The sequence below is a fragment of the Canis lupus genome, chromosome 15 (genome assembly GCF_011100685.1).
Source record: "Canis lupus familiaris isolate Mischka breed German Shepherd chromosome 15, alternate assembly UU_Cfam_GSD_1.0, whole genome shotgun sequence".
NCBI classification, from domain to species: domain Eukaryota; kingdom Metazoa; phylum Chordata; class Mammalia; order Carnivora; family Canidae; genus Canis; species Canis lupus.
In genome coordinates, this window is record NC_049236.1 from 44940014 (window position 1) to 44966169 (window position 26156).

The window sequence follows — 26156 nt, forward strand, 5'->3', positions numbered from 1 at the left end:
GGAGGGATGGCAGTAAGAAGCTTCAGTCTTTTGGCTTATAAATATTAGATCATTCAAGTTAAAAAAAATATATCCCACACCATTCTCATGTCCTTCTCTATTCCCGCCCCCACTCCACCTTTTCTGGCAAACAGTTGCTGTTTTATTCCTTGATTTCAATGAGATGGACAAAGTCTCATGTGGTTCACTCTTAGCCCAACCAATGGGAAGGCTGGTTGTAAGGCTGCTTGGCAGCTTTGGGTAAGTGGGCCTGTCTCCTGCTTGTCAGGGAAATACCTGCACCATCTCCCCACACCCGGACTAATGCTATCCCCTCCTAGTAAGAGATTTATTACTTTAGACTATTAAGGAACTATCTCGCGAAAATGCATGTGGGAAAAATCGCATACTGAATCTGCTATTATCATCTTGTCAAAAATAAGTTTATGAGCTCTTTGCCATAATGACATTGAACTGAAAAATTGGGGAAGAAACCAAGAGCAGTGAGTTATCTTGGGGAGCATGCAGAGGGCAGACGTGCAGAGCTCAGAGCCAGTTAGATGGGGCCACTTGAACACCCTAGAGAGAATTCCAGCAATGTCAGGGGATGGCTTGTGAAATTAGAGAAGGAGATACACTGTGGCAAGAAAACTTTGAGAAGACGTTAAAGACAACAGCTTTCTTCAGGTGGTTCGTCCCTATTGGCCTGCACTCTCTATCTACATGGGAGGCTGACTGCACTGTTCTAGGGCTTCCTTACTTCCCCCTGATGCCCCTTCTGCACACAAACTTTACTTCTAGCGTGTCTTCCAGTGGACATTCTTATTCTGTGTTGTTGTCACTCGCCATGTCCTTCTCAGGTTGAGGGCTGGGTGAGTTCTGGTGGCCGGCTTAATGTTTGCCAGTCTTAAGGATCCTTGCAAATCCCTGTCAGACACATATATTCAGCTTTGGTACTGGTGTCGGTCCTACAAGTGGTTCTGAGGAGGAAAATAATCCTTGCCCCAGTTGTGTTCAGCATCTGCCCTCAGGCAAAAAGTTCCACTCTTTCTAATATAGCACTTTGGACAGGTTTGTGTGAAATTCATGACCTCACACTTTGTCAAATAATCCCTCTAAGTTAGGTGGGTGCTCTTGGGCCAACAGAAAGTTGCCAGTGGTTTAGGAATGAAGGAACTTCAAGGATGGAAAGAAGCCATGCATTGAGCTTAGCCAAGGCTTCCTCTGCTCCAGCTAATGGTGACTAATAAAATATTATTCTTTAAAATGCAGACACACACCCCAAGAATACAAAAGTTGTCTTCGTTTGTTTTGAAAGAGCAATCACTTTCCTCTAGAACAGAATTCCTCCACAGTCTCTGTTTCTCTTGGTTTTTGGATTTTTATGAAGGTACTATTGAATTTTGCTCACAAGAAAGTATCCTAGAAAAACTTCTTCAAGTTATTTGGGGGTGTAGGAGCCAGGATTTATAACACTCTAGTTTTTGTTAATGTGTAATTAGGGAGTATTTATTATTATTATTATTATTATTATTATTATTATTATTATTATTATTAAGATTTTATTTATTCATGAGAAAGACATAGGCAGAGGGAGACGCAGGCTCCCTGCAGGGAACCTGATGCAGGATTCGGGACTGGGATCATGCCCTGAGCTGAAGGCAGACGCTCAACCACTGAGCTACCCAGGTGTCTTTAGGGAGTACTTTATAGGCTGAAGGTGGACCTAGTGTGTAGTCTAGTTAGGAGCAGGAAGAGCAAGTTTCAGCGAAGGTTCTGATATCTTTGCTGCCCCTAAATAGGAATGAATAAAAAAAATCAGATCTGGACAGCAATTGCCAGTTCTGGGTTTAATCATTGGTGAGGCAATGAGTCATTGTGTGACTGTGGGTGGCAGGAACACAGCTCAAGAAGTGCTGAGATTCTGATTCCTGTAGAGTCCACACTAGGGAACTTCATCAACTTTCATATTTTATTTAATATTTATTCAATTTATGGTACTCAGAGGGTCTTATCCTGGGACCAACTGAGGATTCACCAATTTAGGCATTTATTAATCCATTTATATTTTGGAGCAGGTATTGGACAAATAGATAAAACTTAAAAAGGAAGCGAGTTTTCATTTGGACATAGCGTTAGGATGGATCCTAATCTAGCAAATGTGCACACCAATTATTCAAGACCTCACCTACCCAGTGTGATCAGAGTAAATCAGACAGAAATTATAATATCTGTCCTGCTTTTGACTAAGTTGGAAGCTGTGTTCGTCCTCCTCACATTTTATGTCCTCTGTAACCTGTGTGTCTTAGTTCTTCAGCTTAAATCAAAACCCCTTGTTTATATTTCTAATAAAGGTGGTGGGGATTCTTCTCAATTGAGTTTGTAGTGGAGACTCTCAAGGTAAGAGGATATTATTTTTTCTTCTAGTTACAGTTTATGAAGATGATTGTCAATTTCCTCAATTCGGGATGGGTGTGAAAAGAGGAGAATGCTGTATTTTTGAGACAGTTGAGCACCCTCTATGTTTGGTGGCCTTCTAGAAATGTGTCCAGACATTGCCTCAGTTTTTGTCCCAAAAGAAACGACAGTTTTTGTTCTCGAGAGTTTTCAGTAACAACAGATGTGTTTCTTATGGCAATGACTTCAGTGATTGCAGAGACATTCATTTCTATTAGAAGGAGAGAAAGTCAACTACTTAAGAATAACAAAAATTGAGGTAAAGGAACTTATGCTAGTGCATTGGTGATTTTCAGACACAGTATGTTTTCTAATCCAGAATTTTTTGGGGAAATATCCATCTTTTAATGGTAAAAGTTACAGAGAAGTAGCATTTGGTTTGAAATTTTTGCATTCTCCCTGGATGAAGGCCGGAGATTCCGGAGTTGTTCTTGAAGTTGACCCTGCTGGTTTATAATATGCTGCATTTTAACTATACCACAGTGCTGGTGAAAGAAACCGTGACACCAAAAAAGCATATGGATTTGATAACCCACCCTGGAAAATCAAGGACATCTGGATTTTTTTGCTGTAAACATTTTTTTGAAAGTCTAAACATAAAGCACTGGTCCAATTCATTAACATTTTGGAATGACTTTAGCTATGATATGTCGTAGTAGAAATGGATTGCGGGTTTTTTGTAGTTGAAAAAAATCAAAATTTTCACATTATCAGTGAAAACCGCATTAGAAAGAAACATTTTGAAAATTGAATTTATTTTAAATAAGCTTGGTAGCAGGTATTCTAGCAGAGAAAATGCCTCTAAGATGTCAAAATGCATTTTTAAGAGTTAAAAGAACCACATGCCTTGGAAGTTGTTTGCTGATATCTAAAATATTCCTAAATTTTTATATACTGTACTTTATTTATTTGAGCTGGCCATACAGTTTTAATTAGTTTCACTGTGGTCGAATTAGCTTCATTAAAGTAGATGCCCTCCATGGCAAGATAAATGGCAGCCTTATGTACCACAGATTTCCGACATAAACTATAATTCATAAAGGCCAACACAACTCTTTTCTTTGTAGCTGGGTAACCATTTATGTTTGAGGTGAAGATGTTAATATGGAAATTTTGTGAGCTAGGAAAGAGGACGAATGCTATCATTCTAATTTATGACCTTTCATATAAGGCCAAATGTAAAGGCAACTTCAATTGTTTTATATCTCAGGGCCAGCACATAGCAGATGTATGAAATTTGGAGTGTTAGGCATAAACTTTTATTACCAAATTATAAATAATTTCTCCCACTTATAATGTTCACCTTTCAAGTTCATCTTGATTAAAATACAAGGGCAGCATCACACCAATTTCACTGAATTTTACAGCTGAGAGAGGTTTTCTAGAGTTCACAGCAGAGCATAAAGCATCAGGACATTTGGAAGACTCTCCTCACAGGAATTCAGACCATGAGCCCATCTCTTTGAAATTCAAAATGATGGTCAGTGAAGTCTGAACATGTATTTAAACATCTCAAACATTACATCTGAAACCAAGTGCCCATGATGTAGGATATATTTTATCTTTTGATAAAAATAAAAGGCACACTGCCTTTCCTGAGAAATTTGTCCATCAGTCAATAAGTTTATATTCCTTCACAGAAGATATTACAGTATAGTGCTGAATAACAGAGACATTGGCCTCACCCTCATAGAACAGACAGTCTAGTAAGGGAGGATATAAATATATACACAGACACACACATAGACACATAAAGTTATTTAATTGCAGCATTTATAAGTGGTACAAAGATTTGTAGTGTACTATGATCATGAACAAGAGGAGGAACCCAATTCAGCCTGAGGGATTATCAAAGCCTTTCTTAAGGAATTTATGTATGAGCTAAGACCTAAGCATACTGAGGAGCTGGCCTGGTGAAGAAGGTGGGACTGGGCTCCAAATAATGAAACCAGATTTAGGGCTGTCACAAAAATCCAGCAGGTGATACGGTTTGTATTGTTTATGGAGAAGGAAGAATGGAAGTGAGTGACAGTTTTTATGCCTGTGAGCCAAGAGACAAGATATTGACTCCATTTGATGTAGAGAATTGGAATTGAAACCCCTGCATAAAAGTGGGATAATTGAAAGGCTACATTGTGAAAAAGACGAAGATGAAGAAGAAATTCAACAACTATAGAATGTCTTTTTTTTAAGATTTATTTATTTATTTATTCATGAGAAACATGCAGAGAGAGAGAGAGAGAGAGAGAGAGAGAGAGGCAGAGACACAGGCAGAGGGAGAAGCAGGTTCCATGCAGGGAGCCCAACATGGGACTCGATCTGGGGTCTCCAGGATCCCGCCCCGGGCCGAAGGCGGTGCTAAACCGCTGAGCCACCCGGGCTGCCCAGAATGTCTTTTTTCTCATCTTCTTTAACAAATACTTTTCACATCCCATGATAAAAGGTAGATGATAGTGGTCCAAATACCCTAAACTAGGATGTGACAGGTTAAGTGTTTTTATTGTCCAGTCTGAAGATCCAGATAGGTCCAAGTGCAAGCCAGCACTTCATACCAGGTAATGCATTTGCTGGAACAAGACCAGCCAGTATTCTTAGAAGCATAGCACCTATTAGTTACTAAAACCTGCTTTGGAAACTGTTGGCCAATCCAATTCCATATTCATATCTATCATTATCAGCATCAACATAATACAATTACCCACATATCCACAATGTTGTTTGGTGTTTTATAAAATAAGCTAGGCATGATACCTTCTCTTATGAACATGAAACACTGAAACACATAGTTTTTTTTAGAGGAACAGGACTATAGATATGTGGACAAAGAGTTAGATGGCAAGAGTTCTAACTTGGTATTTTATACCAACATTTGCCTATTTTGAGCCTAATAGCCTCAAGAGAACAAGAAGACAGGCCCCAGACTGGGAGAAAATGTTTGCAAAAAGACATATCTAATAAAGGACTTTTCCAAAATATACAGAGGACTCTTAAAACTCAACAATAAAAAAGGACAATCTGATTTTAAAATGGGCAAAAGATCAGAAGATATACAGATGGCAAATAAGCATATAAAAAGATGCTCCACATCATATGTACATAGGGATTTGCAAATTAAAACTGCAATGAAATTCCACAAGATATCTATGAGAATAGCCAAATCCAAAACCCTGGCAACAGCAAATGCTGGTGTGGGTGTGGAGCAACAGGAACACTCAGACATAGCTGATAGGCATGCAAAATGGTGCAGCCACTTTGGAAGACAGCTTGACAGTTTCTTACAAAATTAAACACATTCTGGGCATACAATTCAGCAAATGCGCTTCTCGGTATTTATCCAAGGGAGCTAAAAACCTTGGTCCACACTAAAACCTATACATTGATGTTTATAGTGGCTCTATTCATAACTGCCAAAAATTTATAAGCAAACTAGAGGTCCTTTAGTAAGAGAATGAACAAATTGTGGTACATCTAGAAAATGGAATATTATCCAACACTAAAAGATGAGTTATCAAACCATAAAAAGACATGAAGAAAACTTAAATGTACACTTCCAAGTGAAAGAAGCCAATCTAAAAGGGCTATGTACTATATGATTCCAGCTTTTTGGTATTCTGGAAAAGGCAAAACCATGTAGACATTAAAAAGACCAGTGGTTGCCAGGGGTTAGTGGGGAGAGAGGGATGAATAGAGCAGAGGGTTTTTACAGCAGTGACAATACTTGGCATGACACAGTTATGGTGGATACATGTCATTAGAAGTTTCTCAAAACCTATAGAATGTGCAACCCCAAGAGTGAACCCTAACATAAACTATAGACTGGGTTGGGTGATAATGATGTATCAATATAGATTTACCAGTTTTAACATCTTAGCTAAACTAAGCTGTGTAAGCTAAACTAAATCTTGTCAGCTTTTATTTATGACTTTAGGGATCCTTAATAAATGAATGTTTGTGTTCAGGGTTTTTTTAAATTTAAATATTTTATTTATTTATTCATGAGAGACACAGGGAGAGAGAGGCAGAAGGAGAAGCAGGCTCCATGCAGGGGACTCGATCTTAGGACCTCAGGATCACGCCCTGAGCCAAAGGCAGATGCTCAACCACTGAGCCACCCAGGGGCCCCTGTGTTCAGGGTTCTGAAGCGCTAGAAGTTGTCTTGGTGGACTGACATTCAGAAAAAGTCTTGCACATGTTTTCTTTGTATAATAAAAAAAATGCTAGACAGAGTCTCAGCCTCGCCGCTGCCGCCCAGAGACTGCTGAGCGCCCTTCCGTCCGCCGCCACCCACTCCGGACACAGAGCACCCAGTCGTGGATAAAAATGAGCTGGTGCAGAAGGCCAGACTGGCCGAGCAGGCTGAGCGATATGATGACCCGGCAGCCTGCATGAAGTCCGGAACTGAGCAAGGAGCTGAATTATCCAATGAGGAGAGGAATCTTCTCTCAGTTGCTTATAAAAATGTTGGAGGAGCCCGTAGGTCATCTTGGAGGGTCGTCTCAAGTATTGAGCAAAAAACGGAAGGTGCTAGAAAAAACAGCAAATGGCTCAAGAATACAGAGAGAAAATTGAGACCGAGCTAAGAGATATCTGCAATGATGTACTGTCTCTTTTGGAAAAGTTTTTGATCCCCGATGCTCCACAAGCAGAGAGCAAAGTCTTCTATTTGAAAATGAAAAGAGGTGGGATCCCTGGGTGGCGCAGCGGTTTGGCGCCTGCCTTTGGCCCAGGGCGCGATCCTGGAGACCCAGGATCGAATCCCACATCGGGCTCCCGGTGCATGGAGCCTGCTTCTCCCTCTGCCTGTGTCTCTGCCTCTCTCTCTCTCTCTCTCTCTCTCTCTGTGACTATCATAAATAAATAAAAAAGTTAAAAAAAAAATTTAAAAAAAAAAAAAGCTTTGAAAATGAAAAGAGGCTACTACGTTACTTGGCCGAAGTTGAGGCTGGTGATGACAAGAAAGGGATTGTGGATCAGTCACAACAAGCATACCAAGAAGCTTTTGAAATCAGCGAAAAGGAAATGCAACCAACACATCCTATCAGATTGGGTCTGGCCCTTAACTTCTCTGTGTTGTATTATGAAATTCTGAACTCCCCGGAGAAAGCCTGCTCTCTTGCAAAGACAGCTTTTGATGAAGCCATTGCTGAACTTGATACATTAAGTGAAGAGTCCTACAAAGACAGCACGCTAATAATGCAATTACTGAGAGACAACTTGACATTGTGGACATCGGACACCCAAGGCGGCGAAGCTGAAGCAGGAGAAGGAGGGGAAAATTAACCTGCCTTCCAACTTTTGTCTGCCTCATTCTAAAATTTACACAGTAGACCATTTGTCATTCATGCTGTCCCACAAATAGTTTTTTTGTTTACGATTTATGACAGGTTTATGTTACTTCTATTTGAATTTCTATATTTCCCATGTGGTTTTCATGTTGAATATTAGGGGAGTAGAGCCAGTTAACATTTAGGGAGTTATCTGTTTTCATCTTGAGGTGGCCAATATGGGGATGTGGAATTTTTATACTAGTTATAAATGTTTGGCATAGTACTTTTGGTACATTGTGGCTTCACAAGGGCCAGTGTTAAAACTGCTTCCATGTCTAAGCAAAGAAAACTGCCTACATATTGGTTTGTCCTGGTGGGGAGTAAAAGGGATAATTGGTTCCAGATACAGGTGTAGTTATTGTGGATACTTTAAGGTTTAGAGCACTTACAAGGCTATAGTAGAAATGGGTATCCCGTAGATACTACATGTGAACCACAGGTATCTGTGGAATACTCATTCTCAATGTGCACACCTTTGACTACAGTTGCAGAAGTGTTCCTTTAGTTGTGACCCAATTTACTCTGGATAAGGGCAGAAACGGTTCACATTCCATTATTTGTAAAGTTACCTGCTGTTTGCTTTCATTATTTTTGCTACACTCCTTTTATTTGTATTTAAATGTTTTAGACAACCTAAGAACAAATGTACAAGTAAAGATGCAGTAAAAATGAATTGCTTGATATCCATTACTTTATGTATATCAAGCATAGCAGCAAAACAAAAATCCCATGTATTTAACTTTTTTTTTTTTTTTTTAGGGTTTTTTGTTTGTTTGGTTGGTTTGGTTTGGTTTTTTGCTTTTGTGATTTTTTTTTTTGGATACTTGCCTAACATGCATGTGCTGTAAAAATAGTTAACAGGGAAATAACTTGAGATGATGGCTAGCTTTGTTTAATGTCTTATGAAATTTTCATGAACAATCCAAGCATAATTGTCAAGAACACGTGTATTAAGTTCATGTAAGTGGAATAAAAGTTTTATGAATGGACTTTTCAACTACTTTCTCTACAGCTTTTCATGTAAATTAGTTTCTTGGTTCTGAAACTTCTTTAAAGGAAATTGTACATTTTTGGAAATTTATTCCTTATTCCCTCTTGGCAGCTAATGGGCTTTTACCAAATTTAAATACAAAGTTTATCATAACAAAATACTACTAATATAACTACTACTGTTCCCAACCATGTCCCATATTCCTCCCCTACCCTGGGGAAAAAAAAAAAAAGCTTTTTTTCAGAGACAGGGGATTGATTGGAAAAAAGTAATGTGTCCCATTTAAAATTTTGGTATATGGTATTTTCTAACTTAGGAAGCCACAATGTTCTTGGCCCATCATGACATTGGGTAGCATTAACTAAGTTTTGTGCTTCCAAATCACTTTTGTTTTTAAGAATTTCTTGATATTGTTATAGCCTGCCTTCAATTTTGATCCTTTATTCTTTCTGTCAGGTGCACAGGATTACCTTTTTTAGCCTTCTGTCTTGTCACCAACCATTCCTACTTGGTGGCCATGTACTTGGATAAAAGGCCGCATTATCTTTCTGGCTCCACTCAATGTCTAAGGATACCTTGCTTCCTTTGCTTGCATCCCACAAACTATTTCCCTCATCCTATTTACTGCAGCAAATCTCTCCTTAGTTGATGAGATTGTGTTTATCTCCTTGTAAGCCCTACCTATCCTGAATGGTCTGTCATCGTCTGCCTTTAAAATCCTTCCTCTTCCTCTCTTTAAATAATGATGGGGCTAAGTTATACCCAAAGCTCACCCTACAGACTATTTCCTCAGTACCTTGCAGAAAACACCAAACAAAAATACCATTTTAAAAGAGGTGTATTTTTTTTTCTTTTAGAATGTAAGCTCCACAAGAGCAGGGACAATGTTTTCTGTATGTTCTATTGTGCCTAGTACACTGTAAATGCTCAATAAATATTGATGATGGGAAAAAAATGCTAAAGAAAAACTTGTGAAACATGGAATGTTGCCTTGTGAATCACTGAAAGCCAATTATAAGCTGCTGAGGGGGATTCTGGGCACAACTACATTTTGATAATTGTAGTTTATCAATGGTGCCTGCTGCACTGGTCCAGCGGGGCCCTCAGAGATCCATGCCTCTTGGAAGAGGTAGCAACTATGCCTGCAGATGAACCATGCCCTTAAAACTTCTCATTGCCTCCTGCCTACCACACCCGTCTTAATGACTCCACCAGGGCTCTATAGCAATGAGAAAAAGGCTATGAATCAAAAAATTATTTTTTATGAATCACTGAAACAACCACTGAGGAATATAGTACAATTTGAGGTCTTTTGTGAGGAAGGCTTTTTAGGGACAGGGTTTTCTTTATATCTGATTATGTTTGTTCTTTGCAGCTAATTATTTTATTTAAATGATACTTAATTTTTTTCACATTATATCTTATACCGCAAGAGCTTCAAATAAAGCCTTTTCAAGAAATCTGTAATGCTTGGTTTTTACCCAAAGTGAGCTTTTATGGAAGGATATAAGGAAATCTCTTTTCACCACCAAATCACACCCAGTTGTTCTCTGGCCGTCATATCAATCAAAGATTCTTTCTTCAGCTAAGACAGGTTTACGAGAGGGGAAACTCATGTAGATCTTAGGGAAAAAACCCTGCATCTTAGATCTGTAACACTTAAGAGTTAAGAATCTGTCCAAAGATATTATTTCTTTGTTTAGAGTGTTGCAAATCACAAGCAGAATTAAAGTATAGGTTTTAAGTTGAGGGTATGTGTGTGAGGAGAAAAAGGAATCAAGTGTTGGTATAACACTTTACTTCTTTTTCTTCGCCCTTTCCACTAATAGCAAGAATATTGAGAATCCATGCAGAATTCCAAACCAAGTTCCCATAGCAGCACTTAAATAATGTCTGCATACCATTTCCAATTAGAACTAGATTGTAATGTAACGCAAGTCATACCATTATAATACGGAGCTACTTTAGGGATTTTAATTCTTTTTGTGGCAATTACGTTGCCATGGAAACAATCTCTTGCTAATAATGACTTCATCGCACGATCAAAATCCAAAGTGGATTTAAAGATTTGAGGATGCCTGCTTTATTTATTTGCATTAACTTTTTCAAGGACCTTTCCGAGCCTGTATAGTCATGACCCTAGTAGTCAATTCCAGTTTAGTAGGACTTCAAGCTATTTCTTGCATCTCTGCCTAAAGGAAATCCTGCCTAAAAGATCACTTCCAGGCTTTGTTTTGTTTTAAGTATTTTAAGGGGTGTTTGCTTTCTGCTAAGAGGTAGCAGCAGCGGCTCTTTCTCCTCTGACCGCCAAAGCCCCAACTTTGCCTTCGGGCCAAACGAGACTCCCGGCTCGGCGCGCGCCGCCGAAGCGCGGCCTTCTTGGGCCCCGCAGGCTGCCGTAGCCCGGAAGGGCGCTCCCCGGCGGCCGCAGAGGCGCGCCGCCCGCTCCGGCAGTTTCACTTTCGGTTTCGCCCGGGCTTCGGCGGAGGCCGCAGCTGCGCGCCACCTGGAGCGGGGGTTTGGGTCCCGGCCGCCAGGTGAGCCGGGCGGCCGCGCGGGCGGCGGGGGCCCCGGTGTTCGCTGGCCCGGGGTGGGTGCGGGGAGCGGCAGCCGGGAGGCGGGCCGCGCGGACCCCAGGGGCCCGGCCCAGAGCCCCCCGGAGGGGCGATGGACCCCGCGGGCGCCCGCCGCAGCCTCCCCGCGCCGCCGACTCGCCTTCCGGGACCGGGACCGGGGCTGCTGGCGGGGTCCTCGCCGGCGGGTGGGCGGGAGAGCGGGCCGCGGGGCCCCGTGGGCCGCGCCGGGTTCCGAGGGCTCCGGGGCCGCCGCGGCCACCTTACCGGGGCCTGGGGCCTCGGGCCGCGGGCGCCCGCAGGGTACGGCGTCGAGTCCTGGCGCCGGGGCTGCCGCGGATGAGCGCGCGCGGCCGGAGCAGGGGATGGGGCCTTAGGGTGCCCCCCCCCCCCCCCAATGCCGCAGAGACACAGGCTGTGGAGATCCTGGACTCAGAAGCGCTTAGCGAAGGAAGCCCTATTCACTGAACCCCTTCCATCTTTACTCTTGCACGTGCCACTTCCTGTTTGAGCTACGACTACCTGTGCCCTCCGTTAACAGTACAGAGAGTTGTCCGCTTTCATTGAAAAGTGCCTCTTAAATGTTATTTCTGGTTTTGCGCCTTTTGGTGGGCTACCTGTTCTGTCCTTGTGTAGGTCCCGTAAATTATTCAGCCATTTCCCGACTGTGAGGCATTTAGGGTGTTTGCGAATTTTTGTTTCATCCTAGCATCCCAGGTAGTACTTTGATAAACGTTATTTTTAAAACTGCATTTCGGATGATTCACTTGGATTGATTCTGAGCAAGGACATTTTTACAATAGGTGCTGTGCCCCAGTAAGGTCTCTTCAGATCTACATACCCCTTGCCAAATTGTTTTCCAGGAGAGTTTTAGCAGTTTGCATTTCATGTAAGGTTGTGCCTGTTTTCACCAAAAGTATGATAGCTCATAATATGTATTTCTAACACGTCACCCTCACTTTTTTTTTTTTTTTTTTTTTTTTTATGGTGGTGTTTCATAATGCCAATTGCTTGAATTTTGTGCAGGAGTCTAGAGAATTATCTTGGGTTTGTGTGTGTGTGTGTGTGTGTGTGTGTGTGTAAAAGTATTACTGGAGTTCCTGCATAGGCTGACAATGTTAGAGCAGGATGATCTCTTAAGTGGTCATCCAGCATAACTCCCTTATTTTGCAGATGAGGAACCTGGGGCCTTGAGAGGTGAAATGATGAGTTCTCCAAGGTATACAGCTACATTAAGTAGCAGAACTGGGATTAGAATTCAGGTTTCCCATCTCCCAAGTGAGTACTCCTTATGCTGCATTGGGTGGTCTCTCACTAAACTGTGGCATACTTGTATGAGCATTTTTAAAAATCTTGGCATCACTTGAATTATTTTGTCCTGTTAGAAATAACAGAGATTTTAGTCATCTGAGGGAAGTGTAACACTTGGGAAATTGACCATTTTCAGGACTGGGACTAAGAAATCCATTACTTAAAATGGCAACCCTTCAAGATTTTTTTTTTTAAAGATTTTATTTATTCATTCATGAGAGAGAGAGAGAGGCAGAGGGAGAAGCAGGCTCCATGCAGGGAGCCTGATGCGGGACTCGATCCCAGGACTCCAGGATCACGCCCTGGACCAAAGGCAGGCGCCAAACCGCTGAGCCACCCAAGGATTTCCCCCCCTTCAAGATTTCTTGACAGTTGTTTTTAGATTCCCTTTATGTCAGGATAAAGTATCTAAAAAGTTAGAATTTAAAAAAAAATTAAAAGTTAGAATTTGTACTCGATCATCTGATTAGAATTGAGCTGTTTGTTCTCATTTGTTATACCTTGAAAGTTTTTTAAAACTCCTTGTTGCTTGAATACTAGAGAACAATGGTTTTTTGATAAAGGGTTTATAACAGAGTTTTTCAACCTCAGTTGACATTTTGGGCCGGATAATCCTTTGCTGTGGAGCACTGTCCTGTGCTTTTTAGAATGTTAAGCAACATCCTTGGCCTCTATGTCCTAGCACCACCCTCCTCATTCAAGACAGTCCAGAATGTCTCCAGATGTCCGCATTTGCTTACAGGAATCATTTGGGAAGCTTTATAAAATGTCAGTTACGGTGTCCCCTTGCCTGGGGAGTCTGACTAGGAGTAGTAGACTTCAGGAATCTGCATTTTAACAAGCATCTCTGTTGACTCGGATGCAGCTGGTTCTTGTACAACACAGAAACATTTCTATTTTCTTTGTCTTTTATTTGGTGGTCAGTAGCAGAGATATGACTGTGGTATAGCCATTTAAGTGCACAGATGATGCAGTGCTAGTCACTATACCCATAGTTTGCGGGTAGGGGTGAAAGGGACAGGGATTTTCCTTGGCACTGTCCTCAAATGTCTCCCACAGGATTGATTGGCCGGTGAGCTTAGGTTCCTTTTCCCCTGTCTCTGAGAAGCTTAGAACCTACTGTGGGAGACTGATCAACAGGAAAACTGCAGAACAGCCTGCTAAATGGGAAGGGGTGCTCTCTGAGTGCTGGATTCATGGCTGGAGTGAGAGAGGGGAGGAAAGTGGCCCTCTCCTGGATGGGGAGGAGGAATTGGTATGAATCCTTCAGAAGAGGGCTAGGTACCCCCTCTGTCCGAGAAGGGAGATATGTTGAGAGCTGTTTTCAGTGTCTGATGCCCTCAAGTAGGTGAAAGTTTACAGGTAAACATTGCCAAGAAACAAGGATTTGCATGCCTTCTGCTCAGTGATGTAACTCAAAATCACATTAGATGTACTGCTTAACCTTTGACCATTGTATTTCTCCGCAGGCTAGTTTACAGCACTTTGTCACTTGAGGCAGTTTTCCTGCAGTGCTCCTACCCTCCAGCTGGATCTCCCCTACATCTCCATATATGTCTGTGGCCATTCCCCACGCGTAAGGGGAGAATCTAGACATACTCCAAAGGGCAGCTTTGAAAGCGCTGAGGCTTTGGGACCAAGCCTTAGTTCTGCTTACCACCTTGCAGGGTTACTGTGAATCACTCGTGAATCTAACAACCAGGCACATAGTTGGATGAATAAAATTTGGTTCTTTTTTCCCTCCATTCTTCTACTAAAAAAAAATCTCTGCAGGGCAGTTTGCAGATGTTCTTATACTAGACCTCTCAGTAGCTTCTGGCAGAAAATATACTGCCTTTGACTTAATAGCCATTTCTGAAAATAGGTCATTTAAAACAAACCTGAGTAGGAGTCAGGGGAGGGAGAGAGGCATAGAGGTGATTATGGCTTTAATTTTGAAGGGAGAAGTTTTATCAAGGTGACCCTGCAGAAAGGAGGCCTTTTTCCTCTTATGTGTTTATGGTTCAAGAGGCTTTTCTCTTGCTTCAGACATGTCCAGAACTCTGCCTTCTGCCTTAACCAATTTAAAAGATGAACAGTTAAAATTACATGAGCCAAGTGATGGGAAAAATTGTGATGTTGAGACCAATTTACTCATACAAAATGGATTTATGGGCAAGTCATTAAGTAACAGTGAGTACCAAGGAAGCCTAATGAAGATGAATGTAGAAGATGTGGTCTCTTAGAGTGATGGATAAAATGCGTTTGAAGCAGCCACCCTCTTTTCAAATAACTTTTGAAATGTATTTTTTTTTCCAAGAGATTTAGCAGAATGTAGATGTCCTGGAGAAAAAAATGACAAGCCTGGTAGTAGTCTTTCCTTTCACGTGGCTTTTGAGGGAGAAAAGACTTGTATAGAAAAGGTGGAGATTGTAAGAGAATAGTGACAGGTTCCACCGAGTACAGCCAGGTAGGGGAATGGCGCTGCCAGAACCAGCTGAGGCGGCTCACTTGCACTGCCTGCGCAGGCCTCTGCCTATCACCCTCTTGTGTTCTTTGCGCCTGACACGGTAGTCCCCAGACTTGCGAGGCATGTGCTGACCGGTTCCTGGGCTCTTCTCCAGACCCACTGAAGCAGAATCTCCAAGTAAGCCCATCGATTCATGCTGGGAAACCGACCTGGCGGCTCAAGTTCAAGCTCTCCCAGCCTGGCTTGGCTTGCCGAGCTTGCCAGGAATGTGGTCCTGCCACACACACCCCGGCTGCATATGCATACACACACACACACACACACACACACACACACGCCTGCCACACACACCCTGGCTACACACACACATACATACATGCCTGCCACACACACACACACCCCGGCTACATTTCATCCTCTTGGCTGCAACATTTTCTCCTCAATCCCAAACACATGTCCAGTGCTTTTGCTAGGATTTCTGTCCTTTCAGACTCGGCCCTCCTTTTCCTTCCCACTCAACGCTGGTGTCACCTCCAGAAAGCCCTTGCCCTGCCCAGCCTGTGCTCAGGGAGCTGCTTTCTCTGTGCACTTGTCTCTGCATAATTCTATCCCAAGACATACAGCTTTTAAAAAGTTCTCCATTGATGTGTTTCTGTGCCCGCTTTGGAGTGTACCCTCTGAGGGCCCGAGGCTATGTGGAACATGTTAACAACGTTGCACCCATAGCCTGTGCACCTGACCCTTTGATGCTGAACGAAAGTTTGAGGTATGGAACACCTTCAGGAAGAGAGTGATGCTAATCCGAGTAAACATGTGGCTTCGTGACAGAGCTGTGACCTTTGATGAGCTTAGAAGAGAAGAGTTTTACCTATTCTTTTTAAAAAAAAATGAAGAAATAAGATGAATAATGTTTTTTAAAAATAGCTAATACCAGCATTTATCTAGGCCTGTATTTTTTTCTGTATTAACTTTTAACTTTGGACACAGGGTAGTTAATAATATTCCTGTCAACTAGATTTTCACATGACCATACATCTCAGTGATTCTTTAAAAAAATCTTTTTATAAAGATTTTATTTATTTGAGAGAGAGAGAGAGAGACAGACAGACCATGTACAAGCAAGGTGAGTGGCAGAGGGAGAGGGAGAAGCAGGCTCCCCCCAGAGCAGGGAGCCTGATGCAGGACTCCATCCCAGGACCCTGGGATCATGATCTGAGATGAAGGCAGACATTAAACCAACTGAGCCACCCAGGCGTCTGCCTCCTTAGTGTTTATTTTTTGTTTTGTTTTTTCAACACAAAGTAAACAGCTAGTTTCATCTCAGTCTTGTACCTAGAAAGAAAGTACCATCATGGGATTTTGCATACGATAGGAAATGGACCTGACTCATGAGCTGAGTCTCAATCAGGCCCTTAGAGTTTATAGTCTCTCTAGACCTGTTCAGCCACAAAACAGCACGTGTTTGGGACATAAATAAGGCAGTTTATAGATGAATGGGAAGATTTGTTTGTTTTTACTAAACTCATCAAGAGTACTGAGTCTGTTACAGGATTTACTTTGTAACATTTTTTCTTGCACTCACAACAGTGTAAATAAAATTGTGTGGTCTGAGTCTGGAATGAATAGTGGTCGTCCTGAATAGTAGTTGTAATTCCAGATATTGACTGAGACTCTAACTAAAAACAAAAAAACAAGAACAACAACAACAACAAAAAGAAAACTTGGCAATCCAGTTAAATTAAAATTTGCTGAGTAAAATAATTAGCTGATCCCGTTTGATCCCATCTTTCAAACCTTGGGGAGATGGAATACAGAATGGTCCAAAGAACAGCCCCCAATTTAAGAATACTTTGTGAAATTTGCATTTTCTTTTATTTAACTTAAGATGTTGACTTTTTGTAATTAAAGAGAATTATTTCACTTAAATTATAATCACTTTTGTTTACTCACACCCTTTGAACAAGAGTTTAAATTCTTCTGGATTTTAAGTTCTTTAAGGTCAGAACTTGTGTGAATGCCATGTTTTTGAATTTCCCAGAAAATATGTGTGGACATGTATGTATTTGTTGAAGAAATGAAAAGCCATTAACTGAGCATTCTAGCTTACCCAGACTGCTTAAGCTGGCACAGATTCACTGTGAGAAAAATCTCCAAACGATGTTCCTGAACTTGTACTCAGATCATGGAGTGGCTGAGAGAAGTAAGCAGTGCTGTTTATGAAAGAAAATGTTATAAAAATCCTGATTAAAAACGATTTGAGTTCTTGAGGAGAGTCCTTAAAATATTGTATCCATACTGATTTTTTAAAAAAATTTAAAAAATATTTTATTTATTTATTCATGAGAGACAGAGAGAGAGAGGCAGAGACACAGGCAGAGGGAGAAACAGGCTCCATGCAGAGAGCCCGATGTGGGACTTCCTCCTTGGTCTCCAGGATCAGGCCCTGGGCTGAAGGCAGCGCTAAACTGCTGAGCCATGGGGTTGCTCTCCATACGGATTGTTAAGTGTCCGTACTATATGGCTACTAAATGGCAGTGAGCTGAATTTGAAACAAAAACATTTTCCAAAGTCCTTTTGCTGGCAGTTTTTGCTTAAGTAACTACAGTTTTGTTACATTTGTTTACCAAAATATTTTGAGACAGGAAACTGTTGTATAACAAGATGAATTTGGAAAGGAGTGATTCGCAACTATGTATGTTTGATTAGGGTATGTAATGTTCTGTCTGTATTTCAGACTCCTATTCTTGAATTTCAAGACTTTTTTTACTAAAAGGCAACCTGTGGAAAGGGAAAAGATATTGCAAATGACATTTCTGATAAAGGGTTAGTATACAAAAAAAAAAAAAAAAAAAAGAGTTAGTATACAAAATATAGAAAGAACTTCTAAAACTCAACACCCCAAAACCAAATAATACAATTAAAAAATGGGCAGAAGATATGAACAGACATTTCTCCAAAGAAGACACACAGATGGCCAACAGACACTTGAAAACATGCTCAGTGTCACTAATTATCAAGGAGATGCAAATCAAAACTACAATGAGATATTACCTCATACCTGTCAGAATGACTAAAATCAACAACACAAGAAACAAGTATTGATGAGAATGTGGGGGAAAAGGAACACTCGTGTGCTGTAGGTAGGCATGTAAACTGTTGTAGCCACTCTGGAAAACTGTATGGAGATTCCTCAAAAAGTTAAAAATAGAACTACCCCATGATCCAGCAATCACACTAGGTATTTACCCAAAGAATACAAAAATACTAATTCAAAGGGATACATGCACCCCGTTGTTCATAGAGCATTATCTGCCATAGCCAAACTATGGAAGTAGCCCAAGTGTTCATCAACTGATGAATGGGTAAAGAAGAGGTGGTGTGTGTGTGTGTGTGGTGTGTATGAAACAGGATATTAGCCATAAAAAGGAATGAAATCTTGCCATTTGCAGTGACATGGATGGAGCTAGAGAGTATTATGATAAGTGAAATAAGCCAGTTAGAGAAAGACAAATACCATATGATTTTACTCATGTAGAATTTAAGAAACAGAACAAACAAAGGGGAAAAAAGAGCGAACCAAGAACTAGACCCTTAACTACAGAGAACACAGTGACCAGAGGGGAGGTGGGTGGGGGGATGGGTGAAATAGGGGATAGGAATTAAGGAATGCACTTGAAATGGACACTGGATGATTAAAATAAAAACTTTTTTTAAAAATACTTTTTTCTTAATTAAATAGAGTGTATATCTGCTCTAATTGTAATAGAGTAAATAGCAACTGCAATAGCAACTTTCAGGAGGCTGTATAAGGTGGTGATTAAGAGCATGGGCTGGTCATCCACTTACTAGCTGTGTGACCAGAGCAGGACCTCTGTGTCTATTTCTTCATCTGTTGAATGAAGATTAAAAACAACACCTACCTCATAGGGTAGTGAATTTTAAATGGATTAAAACATAAAAAGTGCTTAGGTAAGTGCTGGCATGGCATATAGTACACTCAGATACTAGCTCTCAATTATGCTTATAATTATTTTTAGAAACACTCTTTTGGCATCAGCTGGTTGTAAATATGTCTACATTATATAACATAGACTTTAAAATGTGATTGTTTTGAGCTTGAATGTTGGTTATATCACATTTGAGGGCAAATTATTTCAGCTTTTTGTGCTTTTATTGTCATTAGCAAAATGGAGATATTAAGACTTTCTTTCCAGTGTTCTTATAAAGATTAAATGGGATCATGTTTATTAGGATCTCAGCAGAGTGGCTCAGTATAGACTAAGCATCCAGTAAATGAGGGAGGTGGCAGTGGTTGTAATGGGTATCCTGACGGTGTGAGACAGTAGTGACAAGTGATTAAGAACAGGGGCTCTGTTAACGGAGCTGTGGTGTAGGGTTGCTGTGGGATAACCAACTGAAGTCATGCATTAGCTTAGTATCTGGCTGGTAGTAAGTACTGAAAACGTGCTAGCTGTCGTGTTGTAATAGTAGCGAATAATGTTGAGTTATGTGTGCTCTTTTGATACTTGATTTCCTATAAATATGTTGAAGGCTTCAGGGCTTTTTTTGAGTTTTGAGTAAATGATTAACTTTTGTCTTGGCTTTTATTGCTCCTTTTCAGATTTCTGATCAGGATTGTTAAAATGAGTCTACGGAAGCAAACCCCCAGTGACTTCTTAAAGCAAATCATCGGACGACCAGTTGTGGTAAAATTGAATTCTGGAGTGGATTATCGAGGTAATATTTTCATGCTTCGTCCTCACTGGTGCAACTAAATAAGTAAATATGACTTAACTGGTTTTTATTAAGCTCTTGAACATACCCAGTCAAATGAAGAAGCAGTGGTTACCAGCAGGTTTTGTGCCCATTTCTTTTTCCACTGCTGAGATGGTTCCCTTTCGAGACAAGGTGGAAAGCAGTGTGTGTGCTTCTGACTTCCGGTGTGATTTGTGTGACTGCTGTCACCTGTCTCTGCTTTGAGACCGTATGTGTACGTCCTAGTAACAGCCAGGATTCTCAGCCACCTCAGGCATGAATAACTGGAGATGGAAGAACACCTGTCATGGCAGCCTTTGTTTTTGCCCAAGTATTCAAGAGGGACAAGCAACTATTTAGACAGTGTCACCTTACAGCCTGAACTCCCCACCCTTCCGGTGTGCATGCTATCCAAGTACTCCTTCCCATTCGTTTAGAGGATGCTTTTTTTTTTTTTTTTTTTTTTTTAGATTTTACTTATTCATTCATGAGAGACAGAGAGAGAGAGAGAAACAGAGACACAGCCAGAAGGAGAAGCAGGCTCCACACAGGGACCCCGATGCAGGACTGGATCCCGGGACTCCAGGATCCTGCCCTGGGCCAAAGACAGGCGCTAAACCGCTGAGCCACCCAGGGATCCCCTGAGAATGCTCTTTTTAAGAGGCTGTGACACTACTGAAATTAACTTCGCAGGAGGAATGGTATCAAATGCCATTTTTTAAAAAGTTACTGAAACCCTAATCTTCCAAAATTTAATGTGTTAATTATCTGGAATTTTTCCCCAGGTACGGATTACTCATTCATTAGCAGAGTAAAGCCTTTTCTTGTCTCTTTTCTGAATGAGGATGCTAATTTTGAGCTTTTTCCTCTTTCCACTCTTGCAAGCTTAATTTTTCTGAGAACCTCCTATGTGTCCAGTGTGTGCTAATCATTTCAGTTTCCAATTTATCTTCACATAAATCCTTTGAGATGTCTGCTTGTCCCTACCTAGCAAGGGAGGAGCTAGGACTCCCAACTCAAGCCTGACTTAAAAGCCTTGTTAAGAAGCCACTCTGCTGTTTATGTACTGCTTTAGTTTCTTGACATCAATAACCCAGTTTAATTTTATTTTTATAGTGGAAACTAATGGATTTATACTGAATACTGAGGTATAAAGTCTCTATGTACTGCTTCATACCCATGAACGTTTGATGAGCACAGAGGAGAGAATAGACTTTAAGAGATTTGAGCATATTCAACAGTTGGTTAGGGTGGGGACATTGTGTTCAGTATCTTCTCAGAACCCACTTCACTGAGGAGTTCAGCCGGCCTAGCCTGACTTTTTTCTCTATACTCGTTAGGGATAATATTTTTATTTGTAAAGGTAGTATATGAATTTTTCTTTTTTTTTTTTTTTTCATTTCATCTCTCTTTTCTAAAGAATTTCAAAGCAAATAATGAAGAAAAATATACAGAAGAAAGCAGTCTCCCCAAATTCTACCATCCAGAGAGAATCAGGCTAACCAGTTTGGACCTGAATCCATATAAGCATAATTTCATATAAATGGGATCAGCTCTGCATACATTCTGATTTTTTTTCTTTTTACATTAAAAAAATATATTCAGTTCTCTGACAATATAGAATGTTTAATGCTGTATAGGAGTACCTTATGGGGATGTACCACAGTTCTGTTTTTGTTTTTAACCAATTTCCTATTGATGGATGTGTAGGTGTTTACCAGTGTTTTTTTTACTATTTTAAGTAAACAGCTTTTCTCCTTTGACATGTATCCAAGTATTTCTTTAAAATAAATTCCCTAGGCTAGGATTTCTGTGTTAATGAGTGTGCCAAGTGGCCCTCCCCTCAAGGCAGATGGGCTTATTCTTCTGTGGGTTCTCACCAACCCCTTCTTTTCAGCTTTTCCATTCTAATTGGCAACAAGTGCTAGTTTCATTTTATTTGTTTTTTTTTTTTTGTTTACTAGAGAGGTTGGAGGCCTTTCACATGGCTAGTCACTGTCATGATTAAATTTTAAAAACCCAGCTCTTTGTAGCAATTTCTCTTAAATTTTGAAGAAAACTTTTTTTTTTCCTGTTCTTCCTGGTACTTTATCCCTTTAGAGACAATGACAACCTCCTGGCCTTTTTCTTAAATCAACCTTTGCAAGGAGAATACATAACTTTTTACTAGTGAATATTTCATTTTGAAATGCTTTGGGTTAACTTTCAAACATTTGCATATCATGCTTTGGAAGTTTCTTGCTCACTTAGGATTGTGGCTTAGATATAAAATAATACAGTAGGAAATAAACAGGAAAGTTATATCTTAGGCTTTCTTTTGATGGAAAATAATTGTTAGTAATTGTTCAAATCTATTCTGATTATTTGAAAGTGTACAGCTTCTAGCAGAATTCCTTCAGATTAATGTCGTGTGTTCTCATTACACAATTTGGAAAAGAAACATTTTTGTTTAGAGGCAAATGAGGGCAGAGGCAGGGAGTGAGGAGCATTTAGTGAGACTAAATGAAGCTATCGATTTGGCTAATTGTATCAAACTTGTAGTATTCTTAATTTTTTTTTTCTAGATATTACCGCTTGAAGTTAGAGACTCGGAGGCTTCTATATTTTCATCTTTTGAAAAAAATTATCAGGGCACATTGTGCACAATTTATACCATCTCAACACAATTAAAAAGATTGACTCAAACAGTTTCCCTTAAAAGCTCTTTAGAATGTTTTTGGCCATTTTTCTATATTAGTCTGGATTTGAAAATATTCTAAGTGTAACAAAACAGAAAGGGATGTGTTATAATGCAATATGGTGCCCTGTCTTCTCAAGCTGCTCTTCACTGTGAGTCACAGCTTTAAGTTGTTCCTTCAGGAGCACCTGCTATCTCCTCTTCTATTATTTTAACAGATTGTGGAGACTTCCTCTTAACCCTGGAGTACATTCATCTGCTGCAGTAGATGTTGCAAAAGAATGCAGTAAATCTGCCAGACTCATATTTTACTTAGTGGCTAAAGTAAGACATGCCCCCTGGAAGTGAGGAGCCTTGGCCAGTGGTCATTTGTTCGTGCATAATTGCCCACTCCTGATTTTAGCTTTCAAAGAATGGTATTTTATTTGGAGTGTGCTCGTTACGTTATTTTTGTGAAGGCTTTAGAACTTGCTGTGATCACACGTCCCATGAAGCAAGTGATAGTTTGATGTTTTCCCTGTTAGCAATGCATCCATGTCTGCTTTCACACTGTATGCTTCTTAGCCTTCATTCACATTGGCATAGAATGAAACTATTGAGTTTCACTTACAGCGTGAATTTTTATATTAAGGATGTGAGAGCTAACAAATAATGAGATTGTCAGCTCTAAGGTGTACCCTGTAATTTTCAACTCTTATTTGCCTTGTATATCTTCTCTTTGACTAAATCTGCCTCCAGGGGTCCTGGCTTGCCTGGATGGCTACATGAATATAGCCTTGGAGCAGACGGAAGAATATGTAAATGGACAGCTGAAGAATAAGTATGGTGATGCATTTATCCGTGGAAACAATGGTAATAATCTCTCGCTGTACAGTTGTGCAACATCCCCAAAGAAGCCTTTTTGTCTATAATCAGGATCCCCCGCAGATTTTCTACATAATTCAAAAGTTTAGTTTTCGTTTTGCTTTGTTTATTTTTAACTTCTTCTATCTCAGATCTTTACTGTGGCTAGTTTTTTTTAGGATGCTTCATAGAATTTTGGAATAGACATTCTCACCTTCCCTCTCTCCACTAACAAGGACCTGAGGGGCAGTAGGACACTGATTCAGAACCCTGAGTACAGTTTATTACATTCCCCCAGCACTGCCTCTCACATCAGAAGTTGGAGCTGTAAGAGTGGCCACTCTTGCCCCATTATCTTTGGTTTGCATCATTTTGCAGTTAGCCTGTCCTGATTGGCCTTTCTCTCTTAAATGTTCAGGTGCTTTTTGTGGAGGTTGGCCTCCTTTAGTTTGGCAAAATGACAAAATAGGAAAAATGATTCTAAAGTTGATCTGCTTCTTAACAACCAGTACATTGCTATGAATGTTATGACGACTTTTAAGTTCCTTGTTTGAAAGAATTAGCAATGAAGTCATATTTGAATTTCTCAGGGGGAAGAGGAAAACATCAAAACTGAGAAAATTATCCTTTGACTCATCCCTCCCCCGTTTTGATCCCATCCCCCAAATGCAGCTCTGGGGCTCCTGAGTTTGGGGTTTTTATTGATGTGCATTCTTTAGTTCTGGGTAATTTCTTCCTCCCCCCTTATTAACAGTTGGGTCTCTGCACTGAACTAAATATCCCAACTTTTATTATAGATATTTCTATCTCTAGTTCTTATAGTACCGTATTTCTTCACATCCTATCTCTGTATAGATCTTTTGTTGGCTTTTTATCCCTCTCGGCATGTATAATTTCCTGTTTTTTTACATTAGTTTTATTTTACTCCCTCCATTTATTGGAAATGTTATGATCTTTCACCATCTAGACAGCTTAGAGCAGCAGTCACCTGTGAGTGGTGACAGGCTAGATCCTGTCACATGGACACTACCTCCAGGGTGTGTCCAGTTTCCTGGGCATGTTTCTACCATCATTCTGACACTTCCCATCATATAACTTTTTCCATGATGAAATCAGTGGTAGTTATCTTTAGACTCCCAGATTCATATCCTTGTCTCTTAAGAAGGATTCTATTTAATCTGTGCTATGTTCTTTGATCAAGATACCTCTGAATGTACACTTTGAATGGACGTGTCAGAGTCTGAGTAGGCATGGAGGTGGGAAGGGCAGAACACCTCTGGTGAAAGCCTGACCACAGTCACCTAGTTATTAAGTTTTGTCTCATTCTTAGGTACCACATATCCCAAGGAGTTCATTTTGGGTGGTCATGAGGGCTTGCTGAGCAAACTTTTGGATAACACCAAAGGTTGATACTTTAAAAGGGAATTCAGAATAAAGATTTTAGTATTTAAAAACAAAGCAAAAAACTCCTCAGCTCTTGTTTATCTTGTTGTAATTAAATAGTAAATAGCAGGTTTAAAGTTTATATTGGAAAGATGGATGAAAAAAATTTTTTTTGAAGATTTTATTCATTCATTCATGAGGGACACAGAGGCAGAGACATAGGCAGAGGGAGAAGCAGGCTCCACGCAGGGAGCCTAATGTGGCAGTCGATCCTGGGACTCTGGGATCACACCCTGAGCCGAAGGCAGACGCTCAACTGCTGAGCCAGGTGTCCCTGAAAATATGTTTTTAATTGTTAACTTGAAGTTTAGTCTGGTAGATTTAATGTTACTACAGGCAGAATTATTATAAAACGTCCTTAGATTCCACGAATTTTCACGTCCATTTTATTTTATTCTCTTGGTCACGATTTGCAGTCAAATGTATAGTGAACGCTAGAACACAGTCCTTGTAAGACATCAAACCCAGGTCTCGGTTCTTCAAATTTGGTTTTTAATATCATAGAATTTATTGTGCAGTATGAAAAATCCCTTCCAATTTGCAGAGATGTTAGACCAAAATCTTTTTGCTTTTAAAACTTGCTATTATGATACTTTAGCACATGTTTTTTTTTTTCAGCGTATTTATTTTTTTCTTTCCAGTATTGTATATAAGTACACAGAAGAGAAGGATGTGAAGATGCCAAGAGGACAATCCTTTTCACACTTGGATATATTTTTTGTATGAGGGTTTTTGTTTTGTTTTGTTTTGTTTTTTGGTTCTTTTGTGATTTGTTCTATTTCATAATAGTTGGCAATTTTTCACTGACATGCGAGTGAGCGAAGGGCACAAAATTGTGGATGTAGTGTAAAGAGCTCCTCCATATTTAAGTTCCAGGCATCTTCTTTTCCCTCTGTGTCAGTGTGCAGAACACAAATGAATAAAAAAAGAAAATCCATTTCTCTGTACGTGATTTTTAACTCAAGTCTCAAGCAGTGTCATTTGATTTGGTTTGCTTTACCCTGTGTCTGAGGAAGGATGCATACGATGATAACTAAAACATTTTAGAGATGTCCTCCGCTTATCCCATCTCCTTTGGCTTGCCACACAAAATGCTCGAGTGAAAGCGTTCTACAGAGGCATCCAGTTTCCATCAGAGGCCGTAAGGGGTTTGTGAAGTCAGAGGTTCAGCCTCCGATTCCGTCACCCAGATAGAAAATAGAGCTGGGGACCTAAGGCTGGCACTTCCACAAAGGAAGTGGGACTCTGCATGGAGCTGGGGGAAAGTCTGAAGGTTAGTGATATCCCAGTTAGCTTGCTAGATTTTCTTGCCTTCTTTCAAGAGCATGGGCATCAATATCGTTCTCTAATT

The 26156-nt window shown here is 40.4% G+C and overlaps 2 protein-coding genes across 4 annotated transcripts in view; both read left to right on the forward strand.

The window, feature by feature from the left end:
- The window catches only part of LOC119877050 (14-3-3 protein zeta/delta-like), a 55624-nt gene extending 46867 nt beyond the window's left edge, over window positions 1-8757 (forward strand). Inside the window, 3 exon segments of the mRNA XM_038559174.1 lie at window positions 6700-6960; window positions 6963-7128; window positions 7350-8757. Coding sequence (XP_038415102.1) covers window positions 6700-6960; window positions 6963-7128; window positions 7350-7716 — 794 coding nt within the window. The 3' untranslated portion in view covers window positions 7717-8757.
- A 2375-nt stretch (window positions 8758-11132) lies between these two features.
- LSM6 (LSM6 homolog, U6 small nuclear RNA and mRNA degradation associated) lies at window positions 11133-25757 on the forward strand. Of its 3 annotated transcripts, XM_038558931.1 has the most exons (5): window positions 11142-11291; window positions 12501-12605; window positions 19709-19824; window positions 23258-23371; window positions 25447-25757. In XM_038558931.1, exons 3-5 carry the CDS (start codon window positions 19731-19733, stop codon window positions 25479-25481), a joined length of 243 nt encoding a protein of 80 aa, XP_038414859.1. In that variant the 5' UTR covers window positions 11142-11291; window positions 12501-12605; window positions 19709-19730; the 3' UTR covers window positions 25482-25757. The 3 variants fall into 3 exon arrangements, with proteins under 3 accessions (XP_038414858.1, XP_038414860.1, XP_038414859.1); XM_038558930.1 differs by lacking the exon at window positions 12501-12605 and having other exon boundaries at window positions 11133-11291; XM_038558932.1 differs by lacking the exon at window positions 12501-12605 and having other exon boundaries at window positions 11133-11291; window positions 25424-25566.
- Window positions 25758-26156: the final 399 nt, after the last annotated feature.